The sequence below is a fragment of the Myxocyprinus asiaticus genome, chromosome 24 (assembly GCF_019703515.2).
Source record: "Myxocyprinus asiaticus isolate MX2 ecotype Aquarium Trade chromosome 24, UBuf_Myxa_2, whole genome shotgun sequence".
NCBI lineage: Eukaryota > Metazoa > Chordata > Actinopteri > Cypriniformes > Catostomidae > Myxocyprinus > Myxocyprinus asiaticus.
The window spans coordinates 36395254-36407763 of record NC_059367.1 but is presented as its reverse complement, the minus strand read 5'-3'; the positions used below and the strand labels follow the sequence as shown (position 1 = coordinate 36407763).

The 12510-nt window shown below is 37.9% G+C and overlaps 1 protein-coding gene and 1 long non-coding RNA gene across 9 annotated transcripts in view; one reads left to right on the top strand and one right to left on the bottom strand.

Annotated features, from left to right (window-relative positions):
- Positions 1–12510, bottom strand: part of fkbp15b (FKBP prolyl isomerase family member 15b) — a 39984-nt gene that overhangs the window by 3418 nt on the left and 24056 nt on the right. For 6 of the 7 annotated variants that reach the window (XM_051654174.1, XM_051654176.1, XM_051654178.1 and 3 more), the window contains 8 exons: positions 10913–11049; positions 10626–10781; positions 10119–10271; positions 8783–8875; positions 7700–7813; positions 5947–6054; positions 2566–3341; positions 1425–1530 (listed from right to left, as the gene is read on the bottom strand). In XM_051654174.1, coding sequence (XP_051510134.1) covers positions 1425–1530; positions 2566–3341; positions 5947–6054; positions 7700–7813; positions 8783–8875; positions 10119–10271; positions 10626–10781; positions 10913–11049 — 1643 coding nt within the window. The remainder of the gene's footprint in view (positions 1–1424; positions 1531–2565; positions 3342–5946; positions 6055–7699; positions 7814–8782; positions 8876–10118; positions 10272–10625; positions 10782–10912; positions 11050–12510) is intronic. The other variant, XM_051654180.1, reaches the window with a different exon arrangement.
- Positions 1521–12510, top strand: part of LOC127415499 (uncharacterized) — a 30902-nt gene continuing 19912 nt past the window's right edge. Inside the window, exons 1-2 of one of the 2 annotated variants that reach the window (XR_007892943.1) lie at positions 1534–1641; positions 10634–10829. This is a non-coding gene — a long non-coding RNA (uncharacterized LOC127415499). Of the gene's footprint in view, positions 1642–10633; positions 10830–12510 lie in introns of both variants that reach the window. The other variant, XR_007892942.1, reaches the window with a different exon arrangement.

Sequence of the window (12510 nt, the reverse complement as noted above, 5' to 3'; positions counted from 1 at the left end):
ATGGTGGCGTTGTGACTCGCCTCAATCCGGGTGGCGGAGGACGATTTTCAGTTGCCTCTGCGTCTGAGACCGTCAATCTGCGCATTTCATCACGTGGCTTGTTGAGCGCGTTACCGCGGAGACGTAGCGCACAACTTACCACAAGCCCCAACGAGAGCAAGAACCACACATTATGGCGACCAAGAAGAGGTTACCCCATGTGACTCTAACCTCCCTAGCAATTGGGCCAATTTGGTTGCATAGGAGACCTGGCTGGAATCACTCAGCACACCCGAGATTCGAACTCGCGACTCCAGGGGTGGTAGTCAGCGTCAATACTCGCTGAGCTACCCAGGCCCCCCTCCTGTCCGCCATTTTGAATTTCATTGAAAACGTACTTTATCAAACTCCTCCTAGGCCGTCCATCCTATTTGCATGAAATTGGCTGTGTGTCATCTAGGGACACTCATGACAAAAATTTATGAAAAGCTTTTTGCTAAACCAAACTGTTCATGTGTAACGCATTAATGAATTATATGGCAAGATGCCAATAAGGATCTGAGGCTGTATCTAATGAACATTTTGCCATATAGACATGAAACTTCATTTGTGGCATTATGACTAAGCCCTGACAATACCATATCAATTTGGTGACAGCGCCACCTATTGGCCAAATGTTATAAGCACTTGTATTACACTATAAGCCATTAAACTAATGTCTTTTTTCACCACCCTGACCAAAATCATCCCTGGAATTCTAAATTCAATCAAAATGTTTACCATTGGTGTGCTTGGCCCCGTAATTGCTGCTCGCAGCTATACTTCAGCAATTATAATTGATTATTTCATACAATAATGGATGCATTGAATTTTTATTGTCAGATCCATGTATCTCGATGCATAAATGCATTTTACATGCCTATTAGAATGAAAGTGAAATCTTAGAATAGAACAGGATCTTTTTTTTTTGCACCATTTATTTTTATTAATTATGAAACTTAGCGACTTCTATGTGATATCACCATAGAACAGCACCATGACTTTATTTCAGGGACAATCCCCCTGGAAAAACAGAGAATAAATGTCTTGCTCCAGGCCACAATGGTGATGGCTCAAATTGATCCTTGTGGGGATCGAATCAGCAACCTGCTATCCGACCCTGAACATTAACCACTATACCACACCACCCCCATTAAACACATTTTTTCACACGTTATACTGAAAAATATACTGTGTAATTCAAGGGGATTTTGGTCTTTCAGAATCACATAGTTAATAATCATTCATTAGATTATCATTAATTACACATTTTCAAAGTTATTTTGACAATTCTCTAAAAAGACAATATTTTTTATTATTTAAATGACAGTAAAATGGGAAGTTGAACAACAAAAGGCCATCAGATGAATGTTGTGTGTGTGCATGTGTGTGTGAGCCTAGCTCACCAGCTCCTCCTCCTCTTCATCAGTGGGTGCGGGTGGGGGCTGGGGAGGGGCGGCACTCTGGAAAAATGGTTCCTCCCCATTTTCCTCTTCTACCCTCTCAGATTGACTGAGAGAATAGCAGGATGAGCACAGATGAGACGAGAGACAGAGAAAGAGGACAAACACTGAACACATTATCTAGTGGGGTACATGCTCACACGGGACAGTGAGGGTTAAGGTAGGTGCTGCGTTAGTAGATTTGTTTAAAAAGTTAATTTACATTGTTATACAGTGATCATAAGCTTTATTTGGTTTACTTTTGGATTTATCAACAATCATAAGCATGATTTAATTTTTCAATTACACTTCAGTCTGCATGCTGTAAAATCTCATTACTGCCCAGAGTGTAGAATGGTTCCTGTTTGCTTTAACTAGCATGTTCTGTGGAAAAGACTAACTCAATAAACTGCTCATCTCCTCTCACATGTGTAGATGAAGAGCCATTGCGTAATTTAAAGGGATAGTTCACCCATAAATGAAAATTAAACAAACCTGTATGACTTACTTTCTTCTGTGGAACACAAAAAGAGACGTTTAGAAAATCGTCCATGCTGCTCTTTTCTATTCAAAGACTGACTGTGAATGGTGACAGACATCGTCAAGCTCCGAAAATGAAGCACCATAAAAGTAGTCCATACAACTTGTGCACTAGATTCCAAGTCTTTTGCAGCCATTCGCTAGCTTTGTGTGATAAAGAGACTGCAATTTTAGTCTTTATTCGCTGTAACTTCATGCATGAAGCTATAACGGAAGGGAAAATTTATCAGTGAATAAAGACCTAAATTTTGTTTCGTTTCACACACAAAGCTATCATATAGCTCCAGAAGACTTGCAGTACAGTGCTTAAGTAGTATGTACTACCTTTATGGTGTTTGTTTTTTTGTCATTATTGGAGCTTGACAGCCCCTGGTCACTATATGCTTTCATTGTATAGAGAAGAGCAGTGTGAACATTCTTCAAGATTTCTCCTTTAGTGTTCCACAGAAGTAAGAAAGTCATACAGGTTTGGAACAACATGACGGTGGGTATATGATGACAGATTTTTCGATTTAGGGTGAACTATCCCTTTCTACTGCCATAATGTTAGTAGTTAACTACCAACCTGGAGAGTGGTGCAGATGTTTTGGTCGAGTCATCTTGTAGAGGGTTAGGGGGTGGTGGTGGTGGGTTCTTAGGAGGTCCTCTTAGTGTCACTTGTGCAGTTTCTGTTTCATCTAAAGGACCTGTAATGCTCTCATTAATTACCTTCACTTCCTGTTTAGGAGTTATGTCATCAGATAATTCTTTTCCAGTCTGTGCGGTCTCTGTCCAACTTTCACTGTCCAACTCGAGAGCCTGCAAATTCTGTTCTGTGTTGGCATTGCCTTCAACTTCCTTCTCTTCTACAACTTCATTTTCTCTCTTTTCTAATACAACATCTTCCCTCTTTTCTTCCACAATGTCCTGTTCACTCCTGTCTTCTTTTTCGAGTTCATCCGTTACTTCTTTCTTCTCCACTGCTGGTGAAATGTCTATCTTCTCCACTGCTGGTGAAATGTCTTTCTTCTCCACTGCTGGTGAAATGTCTTTCTTCTCCACTGCTGGTGAAATGTCTATCTTCTCCACTGCTGGTGAAATGTCTTTCTTCTCCACTGATGGTGAAATGTCTTTCTTCTCCACTGATGGTGAAATGTCTTTCTTCTCCGCTTGCGACTGTCCTTCATCCTGTCCGGCAGAACTTGAATCCCTCTCCTCCTCCTCTCTCCTCCTGTTTATGTGTACCTCATGTCTTGGCTGTGCATCACTCTCTCTCTCCTCATTTTTTTCCTCCTCCTCTTCTTTTTCACTGTGTTCAGATGCAGATCTCACAGGTTTAGTTAGGAGCTGCAGTGTGACACTCTGTGATAGAAGAAATTGTTTTTTTTACATTTTAACCCTATAAAGCCATGTGTATCAAATATGACACATAACGTTTGATGGCTCCTGTTTCACTCTCTGTTCAAGCTGACGAGCCAAACAACCTATGGTATGTAAGTTTCACATGTTTATGGCACCATCTAGTGGTTATTTGTGAAAAAAGTGGTTTCAATGCACTGAAAGTGACTCTTATGTTGGGATAAATGACAGCTTATTTTAATAAAGTAAAAGTGATAGTATTGATTATATTGTTACTGATATTTTAAAATGAGTATTTGCTGCATAAGCAATTTTGCTTGGTTAACATTTTGTATATTATTTTATTGAAAAAAAAAACCTTTGAAATCCATGTATGAAATATGATACAACAGGCTTTTGAGGTATATCTCTCAATCACCATTCCATTCCATTACATTCAAACCCACCACAAAAAACAAAACTATCAAAGAGCTTTGAATATTCTGACAATTTAAAGAAATTAGATCAGCAGTTACAGAAATACTCAAACCAGCCCGTCTGGCACCAACAAATATGCCACAGTCCAAATAACTGAGATCACATTTTTTCCCCATTCTGATGGTTGATGTGAACATTAACTAAAGCTCCTGACCCGTATCTGCATGATTTTATGCACTGCACTGCTGCCACACGATTGGCTGATTAGATAATCACATGAATGATTGTTGGTGCCAGATGGGCTGGTTTGAGTATTTCTGTAACTGCTGATCTCCTGGGATTTTCACACACAACAGTCTCTAGAATTTACTCCGAATGGTGCCAAAAACAAAAAACATCCAGTGAGCAGCAGTTCTGCTGATGGAAACGCCTTGTTGATGAGAGAGGTCAACAGAGAATGGCCAGACTGGTTCGAACTGACAAAGTCTACGGTAACTCAGATAACCGCTCTGTACAATTGTGGTGAGAAGAATATCATCCAGAATGCTATAGTGAGATGCGGGTTGGCGCTGTTTTGGCAGCACGAGGGGGACCTACACAATAATAGGCAGGTGGTTTTAATGTTGTGGCTGATCGGTGTATGCAGCCTGCTCTGTCATAATAAAAAAACTCATTATTTTACATTACAAGGTATTATGACATCATCTTACCATAAGTTCTAGAGACCCAGTGAAAAAAGTTTTACAATTTCCATTTTTTAACTGTCAATATAGTATTTTCATATAATATAAGGTTGTTTATAGGTTGTTTGGCTCATCAGCTTGAGCAGAGAGTGAAACAGGAGCCATCAAAAATTGTGTATCACATTTGATACACATGGCTTTTAGGGTTAACACTGTACTGCAGAGAGATCAAAGAGGCAGACTAGGGATGTCATTTTTCAGACATTTTCATAATCAATTGTCATGGAAATTAAAAATTAATCGATAAATCATTAACGTTAATACCGCAAAATGCATGTGGAGGACTCCAGATAATATGCGCATTAAGTCTACTGTGTAAATATAATTGAAATTAATACACTTCAGAAATGCAAGTATTGATATTTTCCTATTAAAATATACTTAGTTCAGTGTATTTTAATACATTTAGGCTACGTTTTTCTTTTCTCACCAATTTGGAATGCCCAGTTCCCAATGCGCTCTAAGTCCTCGTGGTGGTGTAGCAGCTCACCTCAATCCGGGTGGCGGTGGACAAATCTCAGTTGCCTCCGTGTCTGAGACCGTCAACCCATGCATCTTATCGCGTGGCTTGTTGAGTGCGTCACCGCAGAGACATAGCGCGTGTGGAGGCTTCACACTATTCTCCACAGCATCCACGCACAACTCACCACGCACCCCACCATAAGCGAACCACATTATAGCGACCACGAGGAGGTTACCCCATGTGACTCTACCCTCCCTAGCAACCAGGCCAATTTGGTTGCTTAGGAGACCTTGCTAGAGTCACTCAGCACACCCTGGATTCAAACTCGCGACTCCAGAGGTGGTAGTCAGCGTCCATACTCGCTGAGCTACCCAGGCCCCCACATTTAGGCTATGTTTAGTATGAATGTGTGAATTGTTTAATTAATGTTATTGAATTACTGTTAATAATAACTTGTATACAAGATACATATTTGAGTTCATTAAAACTTCACGTTGTGGATCGTGAGATATTTTGGACCTTTGGACTTATTTTTCAATTTGAAATTAAGTCAAATCATAGCACACTGCATAAACATAGTAGCCTACATAATATACTGTTTCTCTGGTGCTGGTAAGATGTCAGCTGAATCTGCTTTCCCAGCGATCACTGATGTAATTGTAGGTTGGGATGAAACAAGGAGACCAGCAGATCAACAGTGTATGTTGTTATGTTGTACTTTAACACACTATCACGGTGTATGCAGAAAACAATGTTCATTTATAGAGAAACGCTCCAAAACTGATTGTGGTTCTTCTGTGATGCGGACAAGACGTCACATGCAGCGCCCTCTAGCAGCGGATGACTGTATAGAGAGCCTTATCAACATCTGCTGACATGATTACTAAACACATCTGTCCTGAAATTAATTAACTGACGAACGATAAGCTTAATCAAATTATTAACGTCAATTTATCGATTAATAATTACTATCCCTAAGGCAAACCTTGATGGTGTTGACCAGCACTGTGAGTACAGCACTTCCTGTGTAGGTCTCATTCAGATCAAATTCGCCCCTCAGAGACTGGAACACTCCATTCATCACTCGCTTCACCTGAAAAAAGAAAGGTTTATACAGTTTCAAATATAACACAGACAGTTCCGGTCCTTGATGCTGAATGGTCAATACACGTTGCAGTTGTCCTAAAATCTATGATACAGAATCTGTCATTATTTACTCACCCTCATGTGTTCCAATCCCTTGGCGGAACCCAAAAGGACAAATTATTATAAATATCTCTGTCCGTCTTTTCAATACAATGGCAGTTGAATGGCAAAAACTAAGTTTAAAAAAGGACCCAGACGAATCAAAAGTAGTTAATTCTACTCGTGCATCATGTTCTAAGTCTTCTGAAGGCATACAATAGAAACAGGGATGCAAACTCATGAGAGGTGATAAAGTTGAGAATGTCAATAATTTTTCTTTGAAAGTCTTGACATCCATCGGCCATTCATAAGAGAAGCTAATTCACAGTGGCATGTGCGAAAATGTAGAACTAAAAACAAAAAGCTCATGTGAAGACACGTGCCACTTTGAAAGCGTTTTTCTCACAGCGCTCATGAATGCTCATTGTCAAGCATTGTCAGAAACGTACTTCTACATAAAGGGACAATATTTGCCTCCTGTATTTTATTTTAAGGGGCATTTTTTTATAACCTTTATGAGGCAATCTTTCTTCCAACCATTTAAAACAAACTGTCTCTTTTGTTAGTGTCTAATATGTCAATTCAATCAATTAATTAATAAAAATATACAATATAACAATTTACAATAAGGTTCCATTCATTAACATTAATGCATTAGTTAACATGAACTAACAATGAGCAATGTTTTTACAGCATTTATTAATCTTTGTTTAATAAATCAATGTTAATATATGAATATTCTATTGTTCATTCATTGTTAGTTTCATGTTAGTTTATAATGCATTAACGTTCATTTTTTCATTAAAAGTTGTATTAGTATATGCAGAAACTAAATTTAACAAAGAATGCTGTAAAAGTTATTAACTGATGTAAATGAATACAACCATTTTGTAAAGTGTTTGAAGAATTGAATATTTCTGTCCTTAAGATCAAATCAACTCAACTCACATTTTATGCCATAATATGTATAACTAGGACTATAACAGAATATTAAGAACTACTGTACATGTATAGCAGATGTTACAAATAAAAAAATAACTGAAGAATTCATTAAGAGGGCATTTTTTGTCACCACATTTTAAATTTCAGGGACATTTTGGTGGCATTTTTGCCACGAGTCCCCCGTCATTTCTGACTCTGATGTCAAGCTTATCGTATGACTTCAGAGGACTTGGAATATGATGCGTGAGTACCATGGACAACTTTTATGGTTCTTTTGGTTTCTTTTTAAAGCTTTAAAGTGAAACACTATTCACTGCCACTGTATTGAAAAGACAGACCAGGATATTCATAAAATTATTTTTCTGTGTTCCGCAAAAAAGTCATACGGGTTGACATGAGGTAGAGTTGATTTTGACAGAATTTTCCTTTTAGCCTACCTAAAAATTTTAGAAGACTATTTCTTCTAGCTGAAAGGATGGAATTAATGAATTGTGAAGTGAATATAGTCATGGCTGAAAGGATTTCAAATACTCTGCTTCGTGCCATGCCTAACATGGCATCTTGTAACTTGTTGCTTAACTGTAATGCATTTGGAGTCGTCGAATGCTCACCTCTCCTGCTGCGTCTGTCTGCTGCTGCTGCTCTGCCAGGTTCCTCTCCAGCTCTGAAACACGCGCCTCACCCTGCTGCTTCAGCAACACTACTTTCTGCTCCAATACAGAGCACTGAAACACAATAAACCACTCATACTAAATGGGACAAGCGCAAGGAACATCCTGTCACAATCTAATGTAGGCCGTAATAAAAGGAACTGAACTATGCTTGACCTGACAGCAAATGTACATCTCTTAAGTAAGCGCTGTTACTATTTGACATGCCAAGCAGTTCTTCAGTTATAACAGAGGTCATTTATACGCAAGTCTTAAAGGTACAGTAGAAATAATAAAATTATATGTGGACTTCAGGGGGAAAAAATATTGCTACAAAAATGTAGAATGAGACCCTTTTTAATAGTGTCTTAATTGAGGAGAGATTAAAGAATGAATTATGTAAGCAAGGCCATGGGAAGTAGGGGGGCTGCAGGTGCTGCAACAAAGATTACAGTGTTTCTATCTTCTACAAAATGCCCTAAAAATAACCCAAGTAAAGGTGGCCCACTGCGAATTGACATGCTGGTAAAAAGTCAGTGAATTTGTGCTGTCTGTGAGCACTTTAACTGTTGATGTTTCTGAAGTTCTCTGTGTCTAAAGTCATTGGTCAAAGACACCAGAAAATGCACAAGTTTAATATTTTTTTCATAATTAATCAGCACAGCTAAATACATTTCCTTATAGATCAATAACGTGAAACGGCAGTGTAAAAGCAGTATACACACCTATAGAAATAGCTTAATCCCGTGCAAATTGACAATAAGAGACGTCCACTGTAAAATGTCATGAAAACTAATCTAAACTAATAATTTTAGCCATAGTTAAATATAATTTTATTATGCATCTTTAATTAATTGATTTCTTTATTTAATTTTGTAATTTACAGTTTATTGTTTTTTTGTTTTTTTACATGTACAGGCAAAAATGCACCTCCTACTATAGCACCTCCAACATAAATCTTCTTCCCACGGCCCTGGATGTAAGAATACAAATAAAAGATTAGAGACCAGAGGCAGGTTGTGTACGTTTTTCTTAGTGTATCACCTTTTCTCTCAAGGCTTGAAGTTCCTCTCGCTGGTCCTGCTGCTGTAGTAAAAGCTGTTCATCTGATTCACGTGACTGTTTCAGCATATTAAACTATAAATGGGAGATAAAGAATAGTAGTAGTTTGGTTGTTTGCATGACTGTCTATTTAACAAATGAATACGATTTATTCTTTAATGTTTGAATGAGTTAAAGAAGATTCTCACGGAACTGTCAAACAGGTGTGGACTAGTACAAAAGTTATGAAGCGTTCTTTAAGCATGGATCGGTGTCGGGGAAGCTACTTTGAGTGATGACAAGCTACGTACAAGATACACATCATTTAAAGCAGCAAAACTACAGTCAAGATACCCTTTTGAAAAAGTAGGTAGCTACTAGGGATGCACCGATGTATCGACTGTCGATATTTATTGGCCAATTATTGACCGAATGTAAACCATCGGCATATCGGTTATAAGCATGAAAATGCAGCTATGAAAAAAGGATTGTTTATTTATAATTAATTGGAAACATGTTGTAAAAACTCTATGAATTCAAATGCACAATCCAGAAATAATAATAGCCACAACATGTAGAAGACTTTGATGACATCGGTATATCTATTAATGCTATATGATTGATTGAATTAAGACTGAAATCACAATATGGCCTTGCTCGATTACTAAACCTTAAAAATAAGGCTGTGTTTTAAAAATATAGTCTGCATTCAGCGCTTCAGTCAGCACTGTGTGAGCAAGCGGCGCCCTCTACACACCATTATCCATTATACCACTTTAATACAGAATTTAAAGGGGGTTTTATCAGTGCAACCCTATTAGTTAAACTACAAGTTACTAGCACAACGTAGCTCACTACATTACAAGTACATTCATTACATGAATATTTAAGGCGGAAAAATCTTGTTTAATTAAATCAATTTCAGATTATATAATTAGTTAAGAAATGAGAGCAGCAGCATTGATCTTATACAAAAAAATAAATAATTAAGGATGTCAAATGATGATGACAGCAACTTAGCAACAAAAAAACATTGTGATAAACAGTAGTCCTTAAAAAAATAAACATTTTAAATATTTACTACATATATTGAAATATATGTATTCAAATTTATACTACTAGCTACAAAAAGCTAAATGTAAAATAATGACTCAAAAGTACTGGTGAATAAATAGGCCTAGACATAAAAATCAAAAGCATCCAAAAAAAGCATCCAAATGAAACGATTCACTGAAATGAATTGTTTAAAGAGAGAGAAGACGTCCTAAGAGATTGTGTATAATTATTGCCTAAGCTCACTCTGTTGTCATATTGTGTTTGTGTGTGTGTGTGTGTGTACCTTCTCCTGCAGCTGTGTGAGTTTGAGCTGCATTGTGTCTCTGGTCTCTGTGAGTTCAGTCAGTTCTCTCCTCTGTTGTTCACGTGCTGCTGCAAGAGTCTGATCACATTTCAGCTGCCACTCCTGCTCAAGATCTGCCTGCAACTGAGCCAGCTACACAAACACATGTTGGTTAAGCTACTTTTGCAAAAAAACATATAAAAATATTATTTAATAAATTATTTAAAAAAGAAAAAGGAATAGAAACGTGAGGAATTTAACAATTCTGGGTCCAATTACGATTCTTTTAATGATAAGACCTAGTTCATGTACCTCCTGGAAATTTATATATGCCAATTTTATCCACAGGAAGTGGGGAAAATATATTAGTGAATTTTCAGGAAGTGGGGGGGAAAAACCCGGATAGTTTTTAAACCTTTTTTTTTAACGTGTTAAACAGTCAACTTTTAATTGCAGATATTAAAGTGTTAAATTTCCCATCCTCAGTCTACTCATTTGCATATTTACCTGTTCAGCTGAGGCGTGGTCAGTGCTGGTTCTGGCTTTACGTAATTGGCTCCTGAGGTTGTCCATCTCCTGTTGCCCCGCCCTCCTCACCTCTTCTAGTTCCTCATCACAGCGCTGCCTCTCCGCCTGCCACTTCCTCTTCCTGTCTGAGAGAGTCTGAAACAGTTTAATAGACATGATTACCCCAAAGAGGTCCAAACGAAGGTATTGATATTCCTGATATTCAGTCATACTGTCTTTCTCTCACACATATTAACACACAAATGGAAGCAACAATAGTTCCTCACTCGCTCCAGGCTGTCCTTCTCTGTTTTCATGTCCTGAAGCTCTTCGTCCACGTTGTTAAGTTTGAACTCCAGTTCTTTACGTTTCTGTTTCTCCATCTTGTATTGACTCTGCACTCTTTCTGCTGTCTCCTTGAACTCTGAAACACAAACAAAGAAACATACACCCTGACTTAAAGGCGCACGCAGTAATTTTTTGAATTCGTCATCTTGGACTTACACTAACACCTAGTGGTGTGGATGCAGCATCTTTCAAATGCAATAGTTTTCAATTATCAATAGCATTGTAGAAATTCACTATTCACAGTCAGCTATAATTAACTTATTTCATGGGTTAAGGGTCCAATAACGGCAGTTACTGAGATTAAGAGAGTAGTGTGTGGCTAATCACGTGATTCTTTTTAAATGAGGAAAAAATTACTGAATGCACCTTTAAACAAGCATGATTATACAACAAGTAATGTTGTTGTTTTTTCTTAATGAGTATAAATATACACTGGTGGCCAAAAGTTTGGAATAATGTACAGATTTTGCTGTTTCGGAAGGAAATCGGTACTTAATTCACTAAAGTGGCATTCAACTGATCACAAAGTATTGTCAGGACATTGCTGATGTAAAAAACAGCACCATCACTATTTGAAAAAGTCATTTTTGATCAAATCTAGACAGACCCCATTTCCAGCAGCCATCACTCCAACACCTTATCCTTTAGTAATCATGCTAAACTGCTAATTTGGTACTAGAAAATCACTTACCATTATATCAAACACAGCTGAAAGCTATTTGGTTTGTTAAATAAAGCTTAATACTATCTTTGTGTTTGTTTTTGAGTTGCCACAGTATGCAATAGACTGGCATGTCTTAAGGTCAATATTAGGTCAAAAATGGCAAAAAAGAAACCGCTTTCTCTAGAAACTCGTCAGTCAGTCATTGTTTTGAGGAATGAAGGCTATACACTGCTTGAAATTGCCAAAAAACTGAAGATTTCATACAAAGGTGTACACTACAGTCTTCAAAGACAAAGGACAACCGGCTCTAACAAGGACAGAAAGAGATGTGGAAGGCCAGATGTACAACTAAACAAGAGGATAAGTACATCAGAGTCTCTAGTTTGAGAAATAGACACCTCACATGTCCTCAGCTGACAGCTTCATTGAATTCTACCCGCTCAACACCAGTTTCATGTGCAACAGTAAAGAGAAGACTCAGGGGTGCAGGCCTTATGGGAAGAATTGCAAAGAAAAAGCCACTTTTGAAACAGAAAAACAAAAAGAAAAGGTTAGAGTGGGCAAAGAAACACAGACATTGGACAACAGATAGCTGGAAAAGAGTGTTATGGATCTTCACCCCATTGAGCTTTTGTGGGATCAGCTAGTGTGTGAGAATTGCCCGACAAGACAGCCACATCTATGGCAAGTGCTACAGGAAGCGTGAGGTGAAATGTCACCTGAGTATCTGGACAAACTGACAGCTAGAATGCCAAGCATCTGCAAAGCTGTCATTGCTGCATGAGGAGGATTTTTTGATGAGAACTCTTTGAAGTAGTTTAAGAAGTTCTGAAAAAAAAAATTCAAATTGTAATAGTAACTTTTCACGTTATT